Source organism: Vicugna pacos, chromosome 10, assembly GCF_048564905.1.
Source record: "Vicugna pacos chromosome 10, VicPac4, whole genome shotgun sequence".
NCBI lineage: Eukaryota > Metazoa > Chordata > Mammalia > Artiodactyla > Camelidae > Vicugna > Vicugna pacos.
The window spans coordinates 48689773-48717056 of record NC_132996.1 but is presented as its reverse complement, the minus strand read 5'-3'; the positions used below and the strand labels follow the sequence as shown (position 1 = coordinate 48717056).

Sequence of the window (27284 nt, the reverse complement as noted above, 5' to 3'; positions counted from 1 at the left end):
TGTTTTAGAGTCGGCTGAAAAGCCAACGTTTAGACAGACCTGGTGAGTGTGTTCTTTCACCCTATTCATTCTAGCTAAGCTGTCTTTCTGACAAGGGGGGAGCTAAGAAGCAGGCCTTTGTCCCTGCAGATGGTTTGCTGTGTGGGACCAGAATTCGTTCATTCAGCTGCAAAGGATTATTAAGGGCAGTGTTTTAGGTGCTGGTGCTTTAGCAAAGAACTAAACAGATAAAAATCCCTGCCCTGTGGAGCTAGTTCTACCCCATCTCTACATTTCTGGAATTTAGAAATGCATCCTCCTTGGCTTTCTGTAATATAGTAGAGATCCCACTTGAGCCCGAGTTAGAATTCGAGCATGGCTGAAGAACTGGGGTGGACACACACACGGAATGAGAGATGTGACCCCAAGGCAGTAGAAAGCCTCCCTTGCTGAATTTAACTCAGGAACACTTGGTCATGGGAAGAGAAGGCGAGTTCTGAGTCCTGCTCCGTGCCTTTCACTGGTTTTGGTTTTCATCCTGAGTGCTGTGGGGAAAGCAGGAAGCGGGGAAGGCTGTTTCAGTACAAACAGAAAGAGAAGCTTGCCTAAAAATCTATGCACTCCAGCACTGCTTCAGAAAATCTAACCGCATGTAACACAAAAGAGAACGGCCTTTTCCAATTTCCTTCTACTTTCCAGAACCGTCTGCAACTTTGTCATCTTGAGGCCTCTCCATGTCAAGCCACAGAAGAAAGGGACAGATGGAGGGAGATGGTGGTACTGACTGATTCCTGGTCAGAAACTGCAGATCTAGAGAGAGGAGGGGGAGCCGTGAGGGGGCGGGGCAGTGGGACAGGGTTTGCTCCGTGAGCACATAGGTCACCATCTCAGGCCTCCCACAGGTGCCTGGGCAGCTGGGCAAGAGGGGCTTTGCAGAAGTCTTGATGATGAGGTGTGCACACAATTCAGAGGAATAGTCCTATGGTAGAAAAGTGTCTGCACAGTGACAGTCATTCTGAGCTTTCTTCCACGTTTTCCCTTGGCATTTTTCTTTTTCTTTTTCATATAATTGGATATTGAAACCCATTCGTTATGATAAGCTGGTGAGGCCTGGAGAACCTTGGATCGCACTATGTAGCAGAAACCTATAGAAATTTCCATTTATGTGAACCACAGTCTTTTGATCATCCATATTTTCCCCAAGCAGTAAATTAGCATCTACTGAGGCATCCGCCCAATCAGCATTTGTATTAATGGAGCCTAGGCACAGGAGCCCAATGCCCACGTGATGGGAGGTACCAAGCCGCCATCACTGTGCCTAGAATTTTCTACCATTAGTCCTTTCATTCAGTCCTTTGGGTCTTGAATTACTTTTTCATTTTGACCTTCTATTTAAAATAGAAAATAACTAGGAAATCTGATTACTTAAGCAATTATCAGCAAAACCTCTTAAGGGAAATTATGACTGTGAGAACACGACCTAGCTGGGATAGCACACAGTCCAGGATAATCATGCAAGAAATGAGCGAAGAGGCAATGACAAGTGGTAGGAACTTGCCAAAGACACACTTACTTGGTTTCCAGCCAAACAATAAAAATGGTTCAGGTCAACTTTTGAGATAATCTGACATTTTTCTACCATTTTCAATCCTGGCACAATCCGAATTAATCATTTGGTCTCTAAAGGGAAATAGGAAATAAATGCTCAAGGATGAAAATCCCCCTCAACAAGATTCAAAATTATGAAAGGGGAAATAGAGTGTCATGGAGTTCAGAGCTGAAAGAGATCTTAAAAATTTTCTAGTCTTGGTGACTTAATTCTAAAGCTAGCGAAACCGAGGCTCAAGGAGCTGAAGATTTAAGTGACTTGTATGCACTCACGTTGCGGGTTAGCAGAAGAGGCTGTGCTATCATGCTGGATATTCCTGGGGCACAAAGTAAGTTCTCACACTGCTGTCCAGCACATAGCGGGTTTTCTGTAGACGTCTATAAGCTCACGCTTCCTGAAGAATGTAAGCATGGGCAAGTGCCAGCTGACCTTCGAGAAAGGAAACGAAAATCCAATACTGTAATGGCGGAGCACAGCACTGAAGCATGGCAAAAGGTGCTACATCTATTCTAGGCAGCAAAAAGATGGAGAAAGCTAGGTAACTAATCTGGGCACCTCAGATAGTCATTGCTGGAAATATGCAATCATTCATTCATTTGAATACTATTTAAAAGTGCAAGATGCAAACTATGCAGCATGCTGAGGCTGGAGAGGTGAACACTATGGAATACCAGCCTCGTGCCCTTCACTGGCTTCTTCTTTTTTTTTTTCAGTGAATAAGCCCTTATTTGATGTCCAGCTTTTCTTTTAGTTTCTTTTTATTCTGTTAAATTCAAGTAAGCTTGAATTGAATACTTTTGAACTTTTATTTTATTTTTCTGCCTTTATATATATTTTTATTGAAGTATAGTTAGTTTACAGTGTTGTGTCAATTTCTGGTGTACATATAGCACAATGCTTCAGTCATACAGGAATATACATGTATTTGTTTTCATATTCTTTTTCACCATAAGTTACTACAAGATATCAAATACAGTTCCCTGCACTATACAGCATGACAGTCTTGACAAATGCTAAAAACATACTTGGTAAAATCGAATACCCACGTTGGATTTGAAATGATACCTCATTAACGAACAATAGAAGGAAGAAATATGTTTTAAGATTAATAGTGATCTTGTAGGAATACAAATTGTGTTTCAAATTCAGTTTTAATTTTTGCTATATTTTCCAATACTTTGTAAATTCTTTACAATGAGGATATTTCAGTTTATGTTCAGAGATTTAAATTAGATGTCTGAAATTTTTCAGGTCTTGAAAGGGAAAGTGTTACTTTTCTAACATCTTCTCCAACTCTACTTTCTCCCCTTTCTTCCACTCTCATGTCATTAAATTTTATGTTCAGGATTGGTTATGTTTTCCACAGCAGAATTGGCACTGCTGGTCTATAATGTAACTATGTTGATAGACATAAAGAACTGGCTTTTTCTATGCAGACAAAATCCTTGAATGTGTGGTTTATTTTTGCTTTTAAGTGATGCAAGGAAAATAATTTTAGGACTTTAGCTCAGTAATTTTCTTTCATTTTTTGCAGTCAAGGAGGCTTTATTTTAGTTCCAATATAAGATAACTTTAAAATATTCAACATCTATCTTGACTTTTATGTAATAGTCTTTTAGGAAAGAAGAATTTGAGGGAAAACTGTGAAAAATCACAAGCAGCAATAATAACAGCTCATACTAAGTGCCATGGGCCAGGCAATATTCAGTGCATTTTCTATGCATTAACTCACTCAATTCCCAGGGCAAGAGTCCTATGAGGATGTACCATTATCTTGTTTTACAGATGAGAAAACTGAGGCACAAGATTGTTAAGCAAAAGCATACAGCTACTGAGAGGTATACTCAAGATTTAAACTCGGGCATTGACTCCAGAATTTATGCCCTTAATCACTTTGCCACATTGCCTCTCATAATAGTAAAACAGACGAGGAAAGTGTACGTCAGTCTGGGTACAATCCGGAGACAGAAAAAACACAGTCATTTAAGCAGAGGATGTATAACAGAAAGAATTATTAAACTATGATAAATGAGTAACTATTAGATATATATATCCTCTATATGGTGCTCTAGGGCTGAGGGAGTTGAGGATAAACTTGGAATTGGGCTCCACCCCAAGGCTGAAGTTCAGACCTCGTTGGAAAAGGTATAGGTGCTGACAGCTGGATGGCAGAGAAGTTTGTTGGTTTGCCCTTCCAGATCTGGTCTGCGGTTGCTGGGCAAGCAGGAAGCAGCCCTCTGGAACATATGTAAGGGTGCAGCTGTTGCTGGGCACATGGAAATACAAAGGGGATGGGGGTTGTTGGTGCGGCAGAAGGCCTGGAGCACGTGGTGTCCATGTCGGGAAGGCCACAACAGCTGATCCCAAGGCCAAGCCAGGCCAGGGCTGTGAGGGTATCGAGGGACCATACACTCTGGGCACCTGGTTGGGGCAGAGCATCACTGGATATCCTCACTTCTAATCACTGGCCCCATGGAGCAGCTGGGAAGAACAGGAGAGCCCCTTCCTCCTTCAGTTTTCTTCCAGCGCTCTCTGCTAAGAAGGTGTAACATCCTGCTTACTGTGGGGGAGAAATGCCTAAAGGATTTCACATCCATTATCACAGAGTATGCAGGGGGCCAAGAGGCAATACACTGATAAGTGGCACAGAGGGAGCTCTAAACTGGTCATGCTGCTTTGTAATGTGCCTAATCCTGTTTTCCCAAGGACCTTTCACCTGGTGAGTAACCCAGACCTTGTGCTGGCAGTGTCTATGACCAAGGCTAGAGATGAAGCCTGTGGCTATCCAGTTATTGCTCAGGTAAGCTATATACAGGCCAAAGAGTAATTATGGCCCTATATTTAGTTAAATTTAAGGAGAGCTCCTTGCTTCCTTGTTGCAGAGAAAGAAAATGGCTGTCATGGAAACCTATCTTGAATGCCATTGTTAAAATATTTACAATAGTCTGCTTAGATTTCAAATTGAACATGTTCATGTAGCTCTTAATTTAGTTTAATCCAACAGATGGTGATTGTGGGCTTGCTGCATGTCAGGAGCTGTGCTAGTTATTTAAGTCAAATCCAATGGCAAGCATGAGAAATCATCCCAGTAGCATTCATGCGGTCTCACTGGTGGTTTCAGTCAGGTGAATGGCTGTTAATTTTAAGTTCAGTGATCTGGGGACATAAGCAAGTCCCCTCTTAGCTGGCAACTGGTGGGAAAGACTGTGGTTGGAGAAGTCTTCCTGGAGGATGTGAGCTCGTCAATGTTAATTTTACTACAATTCTCATTTGAAATGCACTTTCAACATACTTTTGCAAATGCTTATAAGCAGCCAAACAATTTCTGGAGGCTCCAGAGAGGTCTGGCTTCATTTGACTTTTGGGTAAAGACCTATGAAATTCTTTTTTCCCCACATTTGTCTGTCATCCTCACTCACCAAAGACCCTCCTAGATAGATACGATTTTTCTAGGAGGAGAGAGAGTTTAGGAGCATCCCTGCTCTGCAGCTTACTCTCTGTATCCTCCGCATTATTTGCCCTTTTTCTTGGTGAACAAAATATATTGTCCCTAAATAACATTTGTTTTATTCCATTTTTTAATAGCAGTGAGGCAACTTGTTTTGCAGGTCCCGAATCCAAAATTGGGATATAGCAATCTGGACAAATATCAAAGCTTAATTAAGTCTTATATCCTGATAATAAATATGAACTACATTTTTATTCTAGACGACACAGTATGTATAGCATCACATTTTTCCTTTCCAGGTGCCTCTTTGGCACGGACCACACTGATATAAAACCTCATGCAGATGCAAATTTAGTACCTTAATCAGTTTCATAAAATTATAGATGTGGATGTTTTCCCTTAAGGTTCCCATTTTATAAGAAATAAATTTGATCTCAAGGTAATTTGTATTACCTTTCAAGGTTTTTTTCTTTGCTTGGTGTTTCATTTTTATTTCTTGAAGCAGTCAGTTTGTGAAAAAATATTAAAGTTCATGTAAAATAATAAAAATGAGGCATGTTAGGTTAATGTTACTAGACCCCCTCCCTCCCTCCCTGTTCCTTGAAATATGGTCTTTGTTTTCCATACCTCTGAGGGATGCTCTATTGTCTGACCTATTAAATCAATTCTTAAAACTCATTTATTTTCCTCTTTACTATCAATCTCTCCTTGATAAAGTAAATGTTATTCATTATAAAGTTCCTTGAGGTGTCATGATATGTTTAGTTGGAACTAATCTACTGGTTTAAATTCTCTAAAGTTGAAACTACTCATTTTTTAACTTATGCCAAGCCCAGTTTTGTATTAGAATAAACATGCTGTTTCTAATACATATAAAATGAAGTGTACTCATATTTAAAAAAAAAACTTACTAACCAGTGAAATGTAAATTAAAACATCAACAAGGTACTATTTTTCATTATTAAATTGATGATACTTTGGCAAGAGTGTGAGGAAAAAAGACCATTTCATATTATACTGGTGGAAGTGTAAACAAGAATAACCTTTTAGAAAGCATTTTAATATGATAAAGCTTTTTATGATACATCGTAATTTTTTTAAATGATATTTCTCTATTAGCAATCCTACTTGATGAGTTTGTTCTAAAGAAGTTACAGATTTACACAAAGATTTATTTATATGATTATTCATTGCTTTTTTGCTTATAGTAAGGAAAGTTTGAGAAACTCTCTCTTTGTTTAACTATTGGAGATTGGTAAAATAAAATACTTTTAAAAATCCCCAAAAAACTAATGCAGTTACCAAATTGTATGTATTTTGTGATTCTATTTTTATAAATCAAAGAATGCATATTTATATATATATAGTGTATATAATGATCAAATATCAATAATAGTTATCACTACATAGTGGAGTTGTAAGTAATTATCTATATTTTCTGAATTTGTGCAATGAAAACTATGACTGCTATAACCAAATCATAAACTCTCCTATTTGACTCAGTATTTTGTCTTGTTTATTTTCCAGAAATATAAACCATATAACAATGGGGCTTCTAATCAGAAATGGAATTACATGAAAAATATGAAGGCTTTTGTGGCCTTTCATAGCACTGCACTGGATAAGGAAATCACAGCAGCAAATTATGCTGGAATTTGTACATCCTCTGTGATTAAAGAAGAAAACATTGATCAACCAGTAAGTGGTTCCTTTCTACTGAGGAGGGGTGCGGGGATCGGGGGAAACGCATCAGTTTAAGAAAGCAAGAAAATTTTTTTCTAGAAAACCTTAAGTTCACACAAATTAAACACTGACTTGTGAGTGAGATCACTTACACTGTGATTCTGGCTAGGAAAGAGGGAAGGCGTATTGATATTACCCTCTGCTTGTATTGTTTCCATGGCTCCCTGTCACCAGCACCATCTCTAGTCCATCATCAGCTAGCCAGAACATGCACGAAGGAGGGTAATCACACATCCCTGACTCCTACAGGTGTGCCTGCCACACTAGATGTCACTCCACTCCGGAAAGCATATTAAAATGACAGTGGTTGTAAGTGGCTTTATATTATGTTATACCAAGCATAGGGCTAAGCATGAATATACTCTAATTTTTAAAGGAAATAATTTCTCAAGCTTAGTCCTTTAGTTTGTACTAGTAAGGAATTACTTGCACCTTACTTAACAGATACCTAAGATATTTGTGTGTCCGTGGATCAAAGCACCTTACTGTTGTTGATAACCATTGGCCTACAGAAAATTGAAACGTCATAATGCACATTATAAGACCGTCTTTACTCTGCTCCTCAGATGTCTCTAAACTGCTGCTGCTTCTTCACTCATCACTTCCTGGCTCTAGTGAATAAGATGTCAAGTGTACCATACTGTTTTGCATGTCTCTGTTTCGACTATGCTCTCCCCTCAACTTTTTCTCCTTTGTCTGTGATCTCATAGCTGTTGACAAATATGTTGCCAAAGACTGCTAAAGTCATCTTAAAAAGAATCAAGTCAACTTGAAACGGTTCCAAAGATGAAACAATTTAAGCATCAGTATGACTACTGAATGTGGTGGACTGACGTACATTAGAAATGTTTAAATCCGCATGTTGATACTGATATCAAATAACAGCAATAGCTCAATTGGTCACAATGAGATGATGCTAAGGAACAAATTTGTTCCTTTGAAAACTGGTAAATAAAGAATCAATGGTTTATTTTTTCCTTCCTTTATGAACTATACCTCAGGATAACAAAATAGTTGATGAGAAGTTTCACTTCATAGAAATATCCCAGCTAACAAATGAATAAAGTATGGGGAAATCGGAATATCATTATGTTGTGAACTTTAATAAATTAATGAATCTAGGCAATGATCATCAGTAGCTACTAACATTACAAAAAGAGGCACAACAGTTGTCCCTTGATGTTGATACACTGTACCACTTACAAAGTGTTCTTGTCCCCTAAAATCTAACTGGAGAAAATATACAACAAATAATTACAATAAAAGAAGAAAGAAAAATGAGGAACATGAAGATTCAAAGAGATGTAAGAGGTATATAAACCAATTATAACATACTGACCTTATCTTGATTCCGTTTCAAATAAATTCTAAGAGAGAGAATTGTAGAAATTTGAATGCTGACTGAATATTTGATTATATTAGGGTATTATTAATTTTAGGTATGATATTATAGTTATGATAAAAGAGTCCTTATCTGTTAGATAAGGATAAAACTTCCCAATTTTTAAAAATATTTCTTCTAAAAAATTGTAACGTTCCTACTAGTTAAATGATAACCTATCTGCTAGAAACTAATGTGATTAACCTGAAAAGTACAGTAATATATCAATTCTGAGATTTGCAAATTAAAAAAAAAGTTACTCTCTCTTAGGCCTGGAGAAACCTACCCTCTACACAAAGGCTCTAACCAGTTGTTAGTTCTTAAACTTTTTGGAGATGCAGACCTCTGTGAGAGTCTTATGAAAATAACAGATACTCTTTTCCCCCAGAATTCACATGTGTACACTAACACTTTGCATAACATATTAGGGAGTTCATAGACTCCCCTTGAAATCCAGTTTGGATGTAGGGTAAGAACCTCTTTTCTAGATCCTGTTTGCTGGAGAGCTTTGAAAAAGAAAATCAGTATGAACTATTATATGCCAGATAGCTACTGTATGCTAGATACAAATGCAGTGTTAGTTATTTTCATGTTGATGATCTCATTTAAATAATAAATAATATAACATAAATAATAAATATGAATAATATCAGTAAATTAATTAAGATTGGTGAAGAAACTGAATAATTTATTCACAGTCACACTAGCTACTAGGTATATAGTAACAGTCGTTGATCAGACAAACCCCCTGTCATAGATCATATCTGTATAAGGCCACATGAACAGGCCAAGTTAGTCATTTCAATAAATCAAGGAACTTTCATAGAGGAAAAAAAGCAGTCAAACCAATTACTTGGTATTCTGTACAGAAAGCGAGCAGCTGATTTGCTGAACTTTTAAGCTGTTTGCATCCTGGGGTATGTATACAAACCCATACCCCAGGATGCAAACAGACATACCTTAACCCTGGGAGCTACCCCAATATATTGCATTTTTCTTTCCAGCAGCAGTTTCAAAGCTGTATTAAGTGTGAATGAATTAACCAAAAATTCAGTTTACATTGTGTACGTGCATCATTGCCAAAATAAAACAATTTGGGAACCATCAAAATAGTAGCACCACAGTCATGGGGATTAATGTCCTAATGAATGAAAATACATTTTCTGGATACTTTCAATGGGCTTCTTTAGTGTAATAAGGAATATCATTGGCACACAATTCGTCACAAAGCCCATGTTTTTCTGTACAAATGATTCTGCATAATATTCATTCAATTCCATCTGAGATTTTAATTTTCTGCCTCCCAGTAATTTGTAGGAAAACAGAAATCAGATGTACATGTAGAGAAATCCATAGTGGAACTTAAGAATTACATTCAACAGTATCATCTAAATGTTGGCTTTGAATTGAGACAGCTTTAATTATTTAAGTGGAGTTGTTGAAGCAATATGACAAAGGCAAAAAAGTCAAGAGTTTGGATTCAGAAGTCACAGTTTTATATTTCAGTTTTGCCACATAATTCTTGGGTATCCTTGGATTGAAAACTTCCATCTCTGAGCTTTTGTTTTCTCATCTGTAAATTGAGAATGATGACATTAATTCTGGCTGTACTTAACTTTTAGCCTTGTGAAGAACAAAACAAATCAGAGAGTTTCTTTATAAAAGTACTTTAAAATGTTCATATATATATTCAAGAGTAGAGAGACTAGTTTAATGAATTCTCTTGCACCTGTCACCCAAATTCAGCTATTATCAAGCTTTTGCAAATCCCAGACATATCGTTTCACCTTGAGCTTAAACATGTACCTATACAAATTTCAACATTTTCTTACATAATCGTTGTGCCAGTATCACACCTAACAGAATTTTCTGGCCATCTAATACCTTGTTCTTAATAAAATTTCCCAGGTTCTCCTAAAAAACTCTTGTAGTAGTTGGTTGGTTTGAGTCAATACTCAGTGTCCCTGTGTGACATTTGGTTGCGGAGTCCATCTGTAGAATGCCTCTGGTTTGGATTTGCCTGTTTGCTTCCTGCGGCATCTTTTAACCTGTTTCTATAGCCGCCATCACTCTCATGAAATAAATTCAGCACTGGAGTTTAAGTATATTTATGTGCAGCTTTTTTGACAAGAATCTTCATAGATTTTACTGTATACTTCATATTTATCACTTATGCAGGCATGCAGTGTGGATTTTCCATTTTTACTGATAATGATTATCTATGGGTTCAGGTGATTACAACCCAGTCTCATATCAAAAAAAAAAAATCCCATTGACTTCTCCTTTGGTGTTGCCTTTTTTGTAATCTTTGCCTAAGTAATTTCATTAGAAGTTTTAAGGATCAGTTTTATCTATCATTTTCCCCACATGTATATGCTGAACTTTTAATGTAAGGAAGAACTTTACCTCTTTAACCAGGTGTTTGACTACCCAAAAATATGGTTGGTCAAGGATGGCAAGATAAATGCTTAATTTATTCTGTCTCACTTATCTATTGTAGTATATAGCAAATCACCTGAAAATTCAGTGGCTTAAACCAACAACCACTTTATGCTCAACTATTCAAGCTGGGCTCAGCTGGCAGCTCTGCTGGTCTTGCCCAGGATCACTTAGTCTGACTGTAGTTATCTGGTGATGTGCCAGTAGTTTGGTGGTTCTGTGGGGTCTGAATGGTCAAAGACGGTCTCCCTCACATGTGTGGTGTTTGGCAGGCTGTCAGCTGGTGGCCTTGGTTCTCCTCAAGGCTTCTGAAGCAGGCTAGCTCCAGCTGAGTTCAGAGATGGTCTCGGGCTTCCAAATGCAGCCAAAAGAGAACAAGCTCCAGTATGCAAGCACTTCTTATGCATCCACTTGCATCACATTTGCTAATGCTACACTGACCAATGCAAGTCACGTGGCCTTGCCCAGATTCAAGGGAAAGAGAAAGGAGAAAATAACTCTGTTTCTTGTTTGGAGGAGCAGCAAAATCATGCATGCAAATAAGAATGGGAGGGTTTAATTTTGGCCATCTTTGCAAATAATCTGCAACACTTGCTAGTAGACAACTTCAGAGTTATAAATCAGTTCCTGTGTACTTCCAGTGGACTCCAATAAGCTGTGTTTTATTGTTATTCGCTTGTTGACTTTTTGTTGTTGTTTTTACTTGTATTTTAAACATCATTATGAACTCATGGAATTTTACATATTCAAGCAGATTCTAAGTGTTTCAGTTATCTTTATTTTTTGCTCCTAAATTGTCCCACTTTGAGCCAATGGAGCGTCCTTCAGGTTGGCTCCTGTGTCTTTTTTGACATAACGCCTTTATTCTTGGATGGCTTCTTTTCTTTCAGGGAACCACAAGATATCCATGTTTGTCTTGTATATTTCTTGCCCCAAATCTGGAATTGGCCTTTCTTGTAAGAAATTTCTGATTCTAGATACTCATTGTTGTTGAATTTTCATTGCCTCTAGGCTTTTTCAGTCGACAGAGTTTGGAAATACGTGTGCTTTTTTAAAATATAATTACTTGGGAGCAAAATAGTGTACTCATGTTGAGATTTCAAATTTAGTATTTGGGGATTATAAATGTACCTTATTTGGTAACATGTTCTACGGAAGTGCTATCATAATTTAGATGTATCTATCTGAAAACATCTTTATCTCCATTTTTAGGGATACTATTATCTCTCACCCAGTGAGGAAAGAACTGTGCTCTGTTTGGCATGTGGACAATCCATGAGAGCAGAGAAGGGACTGAAACAGTTGCTTCCAGGGCTGCCGTTCCTCTGTGCCTCAGCCTCCAAGACCCAAAAGCCCTTCTCACGAGGACCCTTTAAGGTCATCAATGTGGCCAAGGTATGCAGTGATCTGAGCTCTGCTAATACGTGTGTGGCATCAGTTGGAAAAGTTGGATGAGTTCATTATTTGCTTTGCACTCAAGTTCATCTCCACTCATCCAATTCATCTTTCTCTGATGCACCTTTACCATTCCACCTGCATTGATTTCCTTTTCCTCACTGTAATTTAAAATACCTTGTCTATTAATAGTTCGATACACTCTTTGAAGTTAATTGGGCACTCTTACGGCTTTAATCATCTGCTGAACATCTTGCACCACTCTCTCTGTGTTGCTTTTAGATGAGGAAGAAACTGCATATCTTTACTTAGTGAAGAAACTTTTTGCGTATGTCCACAGGGTAAACCTTTTTTTTTTTTTTTTTACTACTATAGAACATTTCAGGGCAAATTTGATGTGTTGTTAATGACTCTTCAGGTTGGTTGCCTGAATTCACACATTCCTATCTAATGCTGTTTATATCTCATGGAGAAAAAAAAATCTCTGCTGCCTTCCTGTGATCTTAATTTCAAATGGCACCATTGAAAAAAATCCTTCCCTTCAAGAGTTTAGAAGTGAGAAGAGCCAGAGGGAAATTACACACCTGTATAAAAAGGAGCAGTTCCTAAGGGGTGAGGACCTTCTGCCTGGTGTGCTCTTCAGAGCTTGCCCATCTCATTCCCAGGCCACGCTCCCCCTCCCCTAAACCTGATGCACACTGCAGGAGAGTGGGGTAGTAACAGTTATAATAAACATGACCTGAAGCAGTAACTCTGAAAGAGAAGGAGAGTCAGTCCTCTGGGAAAGCCTGCAGGCATTTGGGCTTTGCTCTGGTGACAGCAGAGTCATGTTAAAAAGGTAGCGGTGAGCTGATTGGAAAGAATCCACAATGTTACAGGGGCTCAGACAGCTTTTCCCTTGGGGCAGCTTCCTGAGTAGGGATGAAAAGGGATGAAAAGGGAAAGGGAAAGTGTGGTGTTCACCACCCTCATAGTCATGTAGTTAAAGCTACACTCATTCCCCTCCTCCTTCATCAGTATCTGCCACCATAGGATGGCATCATCCTAAAGTTAAAGATTAAGAGAATACTTCTAGTACTAGTGTGCCATCACTTCAGCCCCAGGCTATTTCTAGCGCTGGTATCCTTCTTCCCCATCTCCCATCCCAGAGAAAGGCAAGGTAGAAAACAGGAGAAGCCCAGAAACACAAGCCAGAGGCACAGAGTCACCTAGAGACTCAGTGACAGGGCTGGGAAGAGAACCCAAGTTCTGACCCAGCGTCCATCCCACTATAGCATCTGATACCTACAGCATATGAATGAGCATTTCAAAATTTAGATGCCACACACACGTTAAATTAAGAGACTGAAGTGTTAACAAAATAAAAAAAACTAAAAGAAAAAAAAAGTTTGAGTAGATCTATGTTTTTTTTTTTTTGTTTTAAATCAGGCTGATTTATCTTCTCATGAGGCTGAGAACACTCTAAGTTATTATGAAGAACGTCTATTATCTCTACGGATGAAGACCTGCGCCCAAGTTGTATCTCATAGTGGCATGGCAGTTACGCACCAGAAGGCAGTGAAAATAATTGCGTACAAAAATGGAGATGGATATCGAAATGGGAAGTTAATTGTGGCAGGAACATTCCCCATGGTAAGTGGCTATCACTTAAATGCTTCTCACATCCTCTGAGGTAATGATAATGGTGATTCTTCTGACAAGAAAAAAGCAGTAGGATTGAGTGACAAATATCTCTGGCCTGTTTTACCAATTTAAGCTGATGAGATCAAGATCTCTGTTTTCTTAAAGATATTCTTTTTGATTGTGTTTCTTTGCATACAGAGTTAGAAAAATGAGAAACCAGAATATGGTTTTAGGATTGGCTTCAGAGCAAAGATACATAAAAGTACGGGAAAGACAAAGCTACCAGACTTTCTTCAGTCTTGTGACAGACAAAGCCTCTTTTGCCTTCCTTCCCACTGCAGCTTCAAGTTGTATGTCATCTGAATATTCTGAGAGATGCTGCCTCACTTATTATCGGAGAATCTGAATACTTATTTGTTGATAAGGAGTTTCATTTCATTTTCACATTGGAGAGGCAGGAGTTGTGCTAAGAGAGAATATGTGGTTTCTGTCTTAGAGCCTGCTCCCCACAGTCACTGGAAGGGACGAGGGTCCCACGGGCCCAAGCCCAGCTTTGTCCTTCCGTTGCTTGGTGATTGTCTTGTCTGTACATTCTGGCCAGTACCCTGAACAACATATTTTATAAGCGATTCTAAATATGATATGGAGTTACCCTGGAGAGTTTCTTGCAAACACTTAAATATACACATAATTATTCACTCACCTCTTTGGTTGAGTACAAAACTAGTTCTTGTTTGTTTGTTTGTTTGAATGTTTGTTTTAAAGATGTTATTCAGTGGACTAAGCAAAGAACAAAAGTTAACAATTCCAAAATCCACTCTGAGACCCTAGCTTTTGTGGTCTTGAACAAAAATACTAACCTTTCAGCCTGATTTCCCACTTGCAGAATGGAAGTAATAATATGTGTCAGTTCTTGGTTTGAAAGTCAAGTACTCATTTATTTTAAAGCAGTTCATCTCAAGTGTTTGAATAATTTTATACGTTGTAAAGCAACAGAATCGAAAGCGGATTTCTAGGTTAACATTTCTTAGGAAATAAGAAACACTCTGATGGAAAAATGTATTAACATGCATCAGCTGCTGTGTTAAATTTTTGGAGCTCAGAATCCTGACAGCTGGATTGGACTAATATTGTGAGATGGTGTAGGACAGTCTAATATCAAAAATCATCTCTAATCAGAGATCACATTGGTAGTTACTGCTTTCTATTTTCTCAAATTAAAAGGATTTTCTCAGGTTTCTAAAATAACAAGCCCTTCATGATTTTTCCCAGTTCTATCACTGTTTCCTCTCAGTTCCTTATAGTCTGTGTTCTCTAGCTTCTTACAGAATGCACACAACAACTTGGTCTTGCCAGAGCAGCCTCCAAAGTATATACCAAAGATGGAACCACAATCCTTTCCTTGCATGATTTGGTTTTATGGGCTCTGGATGAGTCTTTTACCCAGAGAGACTCTGAGGAACTAAAGAAAGAGGCGGCCCCTGCTGGAACAAAAGAGACGCCGGTTAAAAGTATGGAAGACTGGTTACATTCTGCAGGAATTAGCTGATTCTACTTATGTTTGATCACAAGAAAGTTAAATGTGACTCTTTCATTCAGTCGCCCCTTTGAGAATTTTTAAAAATACCAGGAAGCTACTCTTATAAGAGATTCTCATATCATTTTCACCTTGCAGAATAATAAGAAAAAATTTTTAAAAAGTTAATTTGGTTTCTGCACCAAAGCAATCAATAAATTGCCTAGAAATTATAAAATATGTTTGACAGCTTAGCTACTTTGTGCAGCATGTGCAGATTTTGTTCTTAAATTCAGAACCAGAACCAACTGGAGACCCCTTAAAGTGGAACTAGATCAAGGCACATCTCTTCCTACTATTGGAAGAGAAGCTGTCCTCTCTACACCTCCAACTCCCCTCACCTGCCCATCTCCACTGCTCCTGTAAACTCCCAGAGCTCCAGCAAATGCACCCCTGTTGCAGCTTCTAGCACATGGTTTCATAATTATCTGTTTATATCTTTGTGCGTCTCATTAGACCATGTACAACTTGAGGGCAGGGCTGTGTCCCCAACGACAGTTTGCTAGATGAAAAGAGTCTGCTTGCAGGGATTCAGCAGTTACCTCAGGTTTCCATTGTTGTGTTGAGGTTAAGAATGTGGGTTTTGGAGCCAGAATACCAGAGTTCAGCTCCAGCTCTGTTACTTACTAGCTGAAAGATCTTGGGTACTCTCTGTACCTCAGTTTCCTAATTTGTAAAATGAGGAAACTAATAGTCATGTGAATGTATACTCCGTTAGACCTCATGAATATGAATTACATGAATTTTAGGAGCTCTGTGCTAGGAACCAGGGGCAGAACCCAATATATCTATTTTCTGTTATTTCACAATGATATTGTTTGGTTTTCTAATGAGTTTTTGAAAATAATTATGTGAACATTTAATGCCCAGCTGACTACTGAAGCATATAGTTCGGCCTTTATTTGGCATATGGAATCTCCAGGTTCTGGTAGATTTACAATCTCAAACACTCTTCTTTCAAATTCTTATTTAAAACCTGATTGGAAGTAATGGTATTCATGCAGGTTTACCAAAAGGGTATGGTCATCCCTTCCCTTCTTAGTCTAAAGAATAATCTTTAGAATTAGATTGTAATTCTGAATCAGACAGGTGCAACAGCTGGCTGTCCCCTTTACTGAATCATGACTTGGAGTTACACCATCAGTTTGCATTGAGGAACTTAAACAAGCATCAATCAAAAACTCAGTGTCACACTTACTATAATGGCGGTGGTTAAGGGCACTGGCTTTGTAGGCAGGTAGCATGGATTCTAATCCTGGCTCTGCTCCTCCTTGGCTATGTGACTAAATCTCAGTTACTGTGCAAAAGGGGAATGGACCTACCTCAGGGTATCCTTTTGAGAATTATATGAGATAATGTATTTAGAGATCTTAGTAAAATGCCCAGCACATTGTAAGTTCTCAGTATACATTATTTTGTAGGATACGGTTCACTATATCACAAATAACCTCTTTATGAAGAGTCTGAAATAAATATCTCTCAGATGTCAGGGCCAGGAAAGGTATTTCTTGAGGAATTTATCTCTTTGTGGGCCATGTGAATCTTGAAATTGTGTTTTCCTCTTTGCTTTGGCCACTAGGATCCTCAGAACATGCGTAGCGCTTTACCTCTAGCAAATGAAAACAGTGTAATATTCATGTCCAGTATCATGATGATAATAATAAAAATATTGTCTAGCATTTTTTGGATGCTTGCACAGTTAAACAGACCAAACACTATTCTAAGCACTTTCCTTTTTTTTTTTAAGCTTCCCAGCAGCAGAACAAGATAGATACTATTATTCATTTAAAATATGGGACATTGAAACACTTTATCTCTGGTTTTGGTCTGTTCCTATACTCTTTTCTACCTTTTTTTTTAAATCTCTTTATTTTATCCCTTTTCAGATATTTTGGTAAGCCATCTCATATTTTTTCATAACTAAATTGTAAGAAAGGAATTAAAATGTATATTTGCAATCAGATTAAATTATTTTGTTGCATATGAAGTTTCTGATCAGATTTATGGATTTGCATCTGGTTTTGGTATTGCCTATTTAAATCAAGTCATTAGTGAAGAATTAAATATTTTGAATAAACAAATGAATTCAGTAAGCAAATTTATTCATTATTCATTGAACAATGGTAAATGTGTCATTTGTTTCCCAGGAAACTCAAGAATGAAAGTGAAAACCAAACTATTTCCGAAGTCAATGACATCTGATAGTTTGGATGGTGTAGATGAGTCTTTGCTCACCCTCATTCTCAGAAATCCTATTGCCATCTGGGTGTCTTGTGGTGAACCATTTCTGTCTCCAAATGGTGAGTGTTTCTTTTCGCTTTTTTTTTTTTCAAGCAAGTACATGAAGAGAGATAGAAATAAATTTTGTGTTGCCATAAGAAAATGAATTAAATGTGTATAATGTCAACATAATAACATCACATTTATGCAAAGAACCAGCTGTTCATCAATTAACATGTGCACAAGGATAGCTATACCCCTATATTTGCAAACTGCCTGTTTTTTCTTACTGGAATGGAGTATTCTGCATGGAAAATGTCTAATTTATTTGATAAAGAGATCCTTGGTCTATAAGACTGAGAATAATGGTATACATTAAAAAATAACAAATGAGTTTAATTCACACTGAAGACGACCTGTCTGCACATTTTCATTTTTAAGAATTGCACCCTTTAGGCTGTAGGTGGATGTTTAAAAAATGAATGGTTCCAAGCCAGGCTTTCATCACCTCCAAATAGTTTGTGGAAGTGGAAAATGAAATATGGCTATTGCATATGGTAAATCTATATAATAGAACAGCACTGTACTTTTTCCTCCTCCATTCCATAAAGAAATGCCTTAAGCTCTGTCGTCTTTCAAATGAGGTTTCTTTTCATGACCCTTACCTTTTAATTACTTGTTTCTAATTGAATCTATTTCTTGAAGCAGAAAGTTCTTTGTAAATTATTGGCTTGCATGATACATTACTGTTGATAAAAAGATGCAAGATGAAATATCATGTATTTTTATTATTCTAGCTTTGCAGAAAGCAGAAGAAATAGAAAAGCAGAACTGGCTGAAAAAGGACAAAATTTTGGCTGATCTAGACACCATGAAACACAAAATGAGACAGTTAAAAGGTCAGTATAAACTAAGTCAAGCATCACCATGTTTAATTCTCACCATGTAATGTCAATTTGCTGGTGTTTTTTTTCTACCACTAGATACCAGATGTTTGAATACTGTGTAAGTATTGTGTTACGAAAGTCACTTGAGCAAGTCTAAAACCTAATAATGTATCTGTTCGGTACTAATTTTATATTAAAATTAACATCACGTGATTTATATGTACGTTTTAAAAATTTGAAGGTGTCGTATGACCACCCTGTTGGTTTTGAAACAATTCGTGAGCTGACATTTTATGGACTTTGAAATTACTCATTAAGCAACACTTTCTGTTGTTTCTTGGGTATTGCTGGAGAAGAAGTTTTATTATATAATCTGAGTGAGGAAGTACTAAATTCTTCAAAGCTTAGTATCTTTATCTCAGAAGGGCCTCTCTTGTTATGTAGCATAGGATATGCTGTGTTTAAACAAAGTGATCAGTTGACAGTATTTATCCTCTTCCGTTTGTCACGGAATTTTAAGTTTCTGATCTTATATTATTCCCAACTCTTGGGACACCAAGTATTTCTTTGGGGAGAAAGCATATTGTGGACTTTAGCCTGGGAAGACATACATTTCAGGCTCTGTAATTACCATAGCAGAATTTCAACACCTGAGTATCTATAATGTCTGGTGTCAGAAATATGTGAATCTTACTTCAGTAAACAACACAATTAGTCCTATGTTCACTAGACAGCACTCTGGGTTCAAATGGCTATTTTTCAGTTCTTACCAAAAGAATTATTGGGTCTCAGTGAAAAATGTCTATTACTGTTGTTAACCTCTACCACTCCAACTACTAGACATTTTCACTTAAATGTCCCTTGGGCATATCATATCACACCAAAGCCTCCTTCATTTCTTCTGTGGACATTACCACAGTCCACCCAAATGTTCCATCTCAGAGACCTGCGAGTCATCTTTGGCATCTTCTGCTCTCACTCTCAGTCCCCCAGACTTACCATGTGCTTTCTTAACTCTGAGCTTTTGACACAGTTCTCTCTACCTCAGACTTTTCTCTCTTCTGTCCTCTTATATTGCTTCTCATTATTTACTTTTCAGCTTACCTGTTATTTCTTCCTAAAAGCCTTCTTTAACATTTCCAGTCAGGGATAGTGTAGTTTATCATACCCTGAGCTTTTCCCCTTATACCCCTTATCACTTTATTATAATTACCTAGTCATGTGACTCTCCTGTGTTACATTATAAATTCTATACCCTTCTTTTTTTGTTCTCTGAATGGTTGCAGAATGATTGAATTAAAGAATAGATAGAATTTCAACCATTCACTTCATTGAGTTCTTTATTTTTTTTAAGAAAAAAATTTTTAATTGAAGTACAGTTGGTTTACAATGTTGTATCAGTTTCAGGTATATAAGAAAGTGATTTATATACATATGCACACATTCTTTTCCACTGTAGATTATTACAAGATATTGAATATAGTGCCCTGTACTATACAGTAGGTCCTTGTTGTTTACCTATTTTACATACACTAGTGTGTATATGTTAATTCCAAACTTGTAATCCATCCCTCCTTCCCCTCCTCTTTGGTAACCATAGTTTGTTTTCTACATCTCTTGCCCTTTCTCTCTCTCTCTTCTTCTGGGACCCTTGTAATATGAATATTAGTATCACCCTTGTTACATATGAAGGCATCACTGAAGGCATCATTGTCCCAGAGATCTCTTAAACTGTCCTCATTTCTTTTCTTTTCTTTTTTTCTAAAATAGTGATTTCCACTACTCTGTCTTCCAGCTCACTGATCTGGTCTTATGCCTCATTTAGTCTACTACAGATTCCTTCTAGTATATTTTTCATTTTAGTTATTGTATTCTTCAACTCTGTTTGGTGGTTCTTTATATTTTCTAACTCTGTTAAAAACTTCCAACTTCTCACTGTGTGCATCCATTCTCTTCCCAAGGTCTTTGATCATTTTTACAATCATTACTCTGAACTCTTTCTTGGGTAGATTGCCTATCTCCACATCACCTAGTTTTTCTTTTGGGATTTTATCTTGTTCTTTTTTCTGAAACATATTCCTCTGCCACTCATTTTGTCTAAATTTCTTTTCTTTTCTTTTCTTTTCTTTTTTTTTTGTTGGGGGTGGTAATTAGGTTTATTTATTCATTTATTTTTAATGGAGGTGCTGGGGATTGAACCCAGGACCTTGTGCATGCTAAGCACATACTCTGCCACTCAGCTGCACCCTCCATTTTGTCTAAATTTCTATTTATATATATATTTTTCTAAATTTCTATTTATATTTTTATGTATATGATAGGTTAGTTACGTTTCTCGACCTACGGGAAGTGACCTTCTTTAGGAGACATCCTATGTGTCCCAGAAGTGCACTCCCCTCTCATCACCCAAGGGCTAGGGACCAGCTGGTCCCAGGATAGGATCTGGTCTGTGTTCACAGACTCATTCCAAAGGCTGTGAGCATTGTTTTCTTCTTTCTGGTATCTGCCTCCTGGTGGTAAGGCTGGTCTAGAGGCTTGTGCAGGCTTTCTGATGGGAGGGGCCAGTGCCTGCTCACTGGTGGGTAGAGCTAGATCCTGCCCGTCTAGTTGGCAGGACCATGTTGAGGGGCATGTCTGGAGGTGGCTGTGCGCTCAGGAAGTCTTTAGACAGCCTTTCTGCTCATGGATAGGGCTGTGTTCCCACTCAGTTAGTTGTTTGGCTTGACACATCCCAGCACTGGAGCCTACAGGCTGTTGGGTGAGGCCAGGTCTTGGTGCTAATGACACAAGCAAGATATCAGCCTCCAGGAAGGAGAGTTCATGGAGATCAGTATGCTTCAGTATGTCCACCACTGTGTCTATGTCCCCAGGGTGAGCCTCAGACTCCCCCTGCCTCCCCAGTTGACCCTCCAAGACCAGCAGGCAGGTCTGGCCCAGGTTTCTATGAAATACTGCTTTTGCCCTTGGTGCCAGTGAGCTTGAGATTTTGTGTACATCCTTTAAGAGTGAGGTCTCTTATTTCCCCCAGTCTCATGGAGCTTCTGCAATTAAGCCCTGCTGGCCTTCAAAGCCAAATACTCTGGCCTATCCTCTTCTTGGTGCTGGACTTCCAGGCTGGGGAGTCTGACCTAGGGATCACAGCCCTCACTCTGTGGAAGAACCTCTGTAATATGATTATTCTCCAGTTTGTGGGTTGCCCACCCAGTGAGGGGTGGGTTATGGGGTTTGATTATATCACAAGTCCATACCTCCTACTTGTCTTGCTGTGGTTTCTTCTTTATATCTAGTTATGGAAAATCTTTTCTGGTAGGTTCTAAGTTGTTTTTTTCTTTTAATTGATGGTTGGTCTGTAGTTGTGATTTTGATGTGTTCCTGAGAGGGGATGAGCTATGGCTTCTTCTACTCTGTCATCTTGGCTGCCAGCCAGAGTCAGTGAGTTTTCAAAGCTCTATTTCTTTATCAAGTTAAATCCACAAAAAGCAATATAGTGAAAATAACACCTAGCAAAGCTGCTTTTACTGAGTTGTGATTTTGTATCATGTCTTCAGCTTTTATTATAATGAAGTATTAAAAAGCATTTTAAAGTTCAGTTGGCATCATCTATAATATGACTGTTGAAAATAGTCTATTTGGTCAGATGGTGTTCATTATGGGGGAATCCATTAATGTAGTTTCTCTTAAAATTTAGTGCTAAGATAAATCTTGTCTCTACTGCAAAACTGTTATGTTTTCTGCTATTAAATGTAAAGTCAGTGCATTCTTATAAAATCCCTACCCTAAGGATGGTCTTTTCAAGTTGTTGGGATTATGAGGTTAAGTAAGAACAAGTTTAAATTCAGTTAACCACAGTCCCTGTTGGATTGTGAGCTTCTAGAGGGTTGGATGAAATGAAAGAGGAGGTATGCGAGGTATGAATAGTGGCTAAATCAGTTCTATCTTGTTATTATAGCTGTTGGTAAATGCAACAAATGTTTATTGAGTATATATTATGCACAAAGTACTGTGCTAAGCTGATTTTACATTTCATTGTAAGGATGAGCATTAATATTAACCAAATACTAGTAGTAACTTTGTAGGGTTTTTATGATTAAGGAACAAATGTCAAATATTTACTATATGCTTAACACAGAATAAACACTCAATAAATATTAGAATAGGAGGTCCTGAGAGGGCAGCCCATTTTCCCAGTTGGTGTCTTAAAAACTGATAAAACTAAGGGATGGCAGATCAGGGAAAGTATCACCCTTGTTACATATAAAGGCATCGCTGAAACATTTTGTATAGTTTGAGAGGTAAATAGATCTGCTAACTTAAACCTCCAAAGAAGTGGACTTACCCTTTCAGGCACATTTGACACTGAGCCAGAATGGACCCTCCCAATAAAGGAGAGGTATGAGAGCTGTCTAGGTGAGATTTACAGTCTGAGAGAGCAGCAGAGCACTCATGTTCTCGAGCTTTCCCCATTCATATTTAGATATTATCGTTTTTCCCCCTGATCTCATGTGAAATAAAATAGAATATATGGAAAATGTAATAAGAAAATAAAAAATAGTTTATTCAATACATATTTGTTTGGTTTTTATTGATTTGTTTCTCTTACCTACATAAATAATAGTTTGTTATGAAAACTTTTCCCCAAACCAATACGTTTTGTGATGACATTTGTCTCTTTATAAAAATTATAGTGCAAATGCATTTATTTTCTTAAGACGATTTAGAAACAAGCTGACAAAAAAACAAATAATGCATAATGTTTTTTGCTGTTTCTTATATTTAAATACTGACTCTCAACAGTGTAAATGATAAACTACCTGAGATCTGTCCTTAGTTCAGCAAAATTTTAGTGTTCAAAATGCATTATAAATAAAATATTTATTGCAATATTGTCCATAAAAATTTATGTGTCATAAATTAATGTTGTCTGTACTTTATAGAGGCAGCTAAAAACTATATTTAGCGTAAATTTGTGTTATGTATTTTTCTGGTACCACTGAGGTCTTCTCCAAAGCATGTTGCCTAATGGCATTGTCACTGTAACTCATTAGCTGATTGATTCAATTATGTTTTCTTCACATCCATAAATTGCATATGAATGCTTATTAGATACATAGAGTTCTGGTTTCCCTGAGAAGTCACTCTTGCCACTTATTTTTATTGCTGGCTCTATTTCCATAAACTTGAACTCTAAGAGCACAAATGCTTTATCCTCTGCAAGTACGGAATCATTTTCAGAAGGTTTTGATCATTGTCATAATATGAAAATCTGCACGTTACAAGTCTCCTAGTAACAATATTAGGACTCAACTTCATTTCAGTATTTCTATTATTTTATCCATCTGAGTGTTACCTTCTCAAAGAAGCCTTCTCTGACACCCCAGACTTGGTCAGCAACCCCTGTTACATGCTTTTACTCACGCTGTACTTCCCTAGTTCAATACAGTGACAGCCAATTATTGGTGTAATCATTTCCTTAACATTTGCCTTCCCCACCGAAGTGTAAGCCTTTGAGGCAAGGACTTGATCGTGAGCATGTTTGCATTTTCACCATCCAGCACAATGCCTGACTTATAGCTGGTGTTCAGTTTAGGTTTCTAGAAGCAACATACAAAAGAAAGCATTAATTTGTTCTTAAGAAGTTTAGAGATCAGTATGAGACTCAGTGCTGAATATCTCTTCAACCCCAAAAAAGAAAATAATTTTAATAAGTGTGACTTTTAAACCTCTTTTATAGTGATTTAAAGTGGTGTAGCCGAAAGAATGCATGAATTCAAATCACCACACTTATTAACTCATGTCTGTGATTCTTTAGAATACAGTATTCCAGTAAATATTTTCTCTTACCACAGCTTCTTACAAGCCCAAAGGACACAGCAGAGGTGTCAGAAACTAATCGTGCTCGCGGGGTATTATTAGATAGAAAAAAAAGGCCTCCTGTCTCTTGGGTTAATATTATTTTAGAAATACTTAATCCCCAGGCTGCTAAGCTAATTGTGGGGGAAAGGCTTATTATTAGCAAAGAGAACAAAACATATGTTCCATGACTGGAGGAGATGATGGGCTATATAGGTCATGGATTCTATTTGACTAAATTACTGCTGAACCGTATCGTGGGTGAGAGGCTGGGGCCAGTGTGGGAGTCAGCATGTTATCCTTCTTTTCCATCTGTACAGTGAATATGCATATCCTGGCTACGTAAAGCCTCAAGCTCCCGTATGAAGAGCCATTGTTAGATCTTATTACCTTAGGCATCTTTGCTTTTATGATACATTTAGTATTTTATCCTCTGCTCCCAAGTGGGATGATTTATGCATAGAAAACCAAACCAATTTATTTGAAATCTGAAAGCCTATCATCAGAAACAACATTTCCAGAGACTTCTTTCCCCAGGGCGGCGGGTAGCAGCATGTCAGCCAGCCACCATGGTCCCCAGCAAAAGCCCTGTGCAGCCGGTGGTGGTGGAAGGAGGCTGGACTGAGCAGACTCCAGAGGAAATTAAACTCATGGACCTTATAAGACATACAGAGGTACGATCTTTAGGACTACGGGCCTTAAAGAGTCAGACTCTTTTATAAGCTTTTAAAAGTACAGTATTGAATTTTTAAATTATGCTATTAATACATTCTCAGCATCTGGTCAGTTATGACCACATAAGCATATGCCAAGCATTGAGTTGGCATTTGGAGAGTAGCTATCAAAGAGACAGCCAGCTCATATGAAAGTCTGTTTTGTTTGAATGGAGACCAGAAATTATGACCTTAGCAAAGAAGAGAAAAAGGCCCAGTGGATATGTACAAAGGTAATTATAATAAGTGTAGTCAAGTTGAGCCTTATGGCTTCATTGCTCATCACTCCTAAGGGTATGTCTCAATATGTGAAAAGAGGAAGGAGCAAAATACTAATTGCAATGGAGACAATTCAGAAGTGAGGAATTCAAAAAGCGGTTTCAGTCCAATTGATTAATCAGTCAGGATTGCCAGACATTAAAAAGTTGAGGAAGGAAAGGTCAGCTGTTGAGAGAGGACTGGGAATAGAGACCTGGGAAAACTTTTTGCTTTGTGAAGTTTTTCATCAGAATGATGTGTTCTTATTTAATAGGGTTTATCAAATCGTGAAATGTGTCCAACCTAAATCGTAGGCATGTACCCAAGTCAAGGTTACTAGAAAAAAGAAATTGACATTGCTAAAAATATGACTTCTTGCCAAGCTAAGAAGGATAAATCACTGACCAGGGAATGAATGCAAAGCATTGAACTAGGACATGCTTGAAGCAGGATGAAAAGCAGGAATCTGGCAGAGTATAAGAGTGGCTGCTGTATTTTAAAAGACAGAGAGTAAAGATTTAAACAACAGTCATGTACATTCCCTTAAGCATTTCTTGGTTAAAGGAAATGATGTTGTGATTCTAATCAAAAACTCATTTGTTAGATTCAGAGGAATCCCTCAGTAGGAGAAACACCATGCACAAATCTAAAAACACATCTCTATTCATTGCTCCAAAGTATAAATGAAAGTTAAGTGCTTTGCCAAAATAATTCATTGAAGCAAGGGGAATTTATAGAAGAGTCAGTGATAGGAGAGGGTAATGTACTTCCTAAATTTTTCCAGTATCACGTACAATTATATTTCTGTCTTCCATCATATTCTACACACACACACACACACACACACACACAAAACAGACAGTTCTCTAACCATGGCATTCTCTGGGCTTTTCTTAACAGGCGCACCTTTCTGAAGTCCAAGAACTACAAGCCAAGGGAAATTCTCCGATTGCACCTAAATGTATAGCACTCAAGCAGAGCAGCCTGTATAAGCAACCCAATGTAAAACGGGTATGGACTTATCTAAATGGAGGCAGACCCGAAGATGGTACTTATGCCTGGGGCCAAACAATCTCAGAGGTAAGGCTAGTGTGAAAGGAGTGTTTTATAGGCTTGGATTCAAATTCCAGCTCAGACATCTCTAGATTGTTAGGTCAGACAAATTATTTTACCTCTCTAAACCTCATTTTCTTGTCTGTAAAATGGAAATAATATTTTCCTCACCGGGTTGAGATGGTGAGTAAATGAGCTTATATGTGTGAAAACGTGGAGTCAGATTTCTGTCTGACATGTGTGTGTCAGAATATGACACTTGGCCATCAGAGAACAATGATAAGTAAATGCACTGTAACCAAAGAGTAAACACTACACTTTAAGATAATTTAAAAGAGTTTTCCATTTTAAAGCCAGTTCACAAAAAAAGTGGTTGTTCTCTAGGTATGTTCTCTGTGGGAAAAACAACCGTATTCGTTAGAGAAAACCTGTCATATCCTTGTTACCCAGAGTCCTATAGCTATAGCTAACTTTCCACCTTCCAAACTTAAACCTTAACTAAAGAAAAGATGAGTAGCAGTTCATTAATTGTTTGCAATATCAAGGATACAGTTCTAAAATTTAACATTTTGTCTTAGTCTTTAAATACAAACTTTAGGTACCTAATACATGGACTTCGGTAGAATTTTAAAAGATCATGTTTTTTGAACTGATATCCTATAATCACTGTTTGCCTTTATTATTTTGTGAAGTGTTTTTATAACTTTTTCTGGGACAAGAGGGAGTCACATAAAGATGAGATGTTGGTGGTGGGTGGAGGGGAAGGCAAGACAGTGCAGCAGACCAGCCTGAAGTTCATGGAGACTGATGGGGGCACCTAGCATAGCCGGGGCTCCTCAGAGGAACTGTGCCCCTGAAGGTTGGTAATTTCAAAGTGTGTTGGAGACCACTTCTCTTTGACAAGGACTTTGAATAAGAACTGTGAAAGCAGTTGCATCTCAGAAGTTGACAACCAATTTGGCGTACTTGAGAAAGAGAAAAAGGCAGACAATAAACTCAAAACTAGAAATACAAGTAAAGCAACTTCATACACATGGGCGGAAAAAGCAGTATTTAAAAATGAATGAAAGCTTTTTCAGGAGAGACCTGTCCTAGAACAGGTTCTATAAC

The 27284-nt window shown here is 37.7% G+C and overlaps 1 protein-coding gene across 3 annotated transcripts in view; it reads left to right on the top strand.

The window, feature by feature from the left end:
- The window catches only part of DCDC1 (doublecortin domain containing 1), a 382148-nt gene that overhangs the window by 342272 nt on the left and 12592 nt on the right, over window positions 1–27284 (top strand). For all 3 annotated transcript variants that reach the window (XM_072969711.1, XM_072969713.1, XM_072969712.1), the window contains 9 exons: window positions 4295–4388; window positions 6564–6734; window positions 11812–11994; window positions 13423–13626; window positions 14936–15128; window positions 17341–17493; window positions 18211–18312; window positions 24688–24824; window positions 26022–26201. In XM_072969711.1, the coding sequence (XP_072825812.1) occupies window positions 4295–4388; window positions 6564–6734; window positions 11812–11994; window positions 13423–13626; window positions 14936–15128; window positions 17341–17493; window positions 18211–18312; window positions 24688–24824; window positions 26022–26201 (1417 nt within the window). The remainder of the gene's footprint in view (window positions 1–4294; window positions 4389–6563; window positions 6735–11811; window positions 11995–13422; window positions 13627–14935; window positions 15129–17340; window positions 17494–18210; window positions 18313–24687; window positions 24825–26021; window positions 26202–27284) is intronic.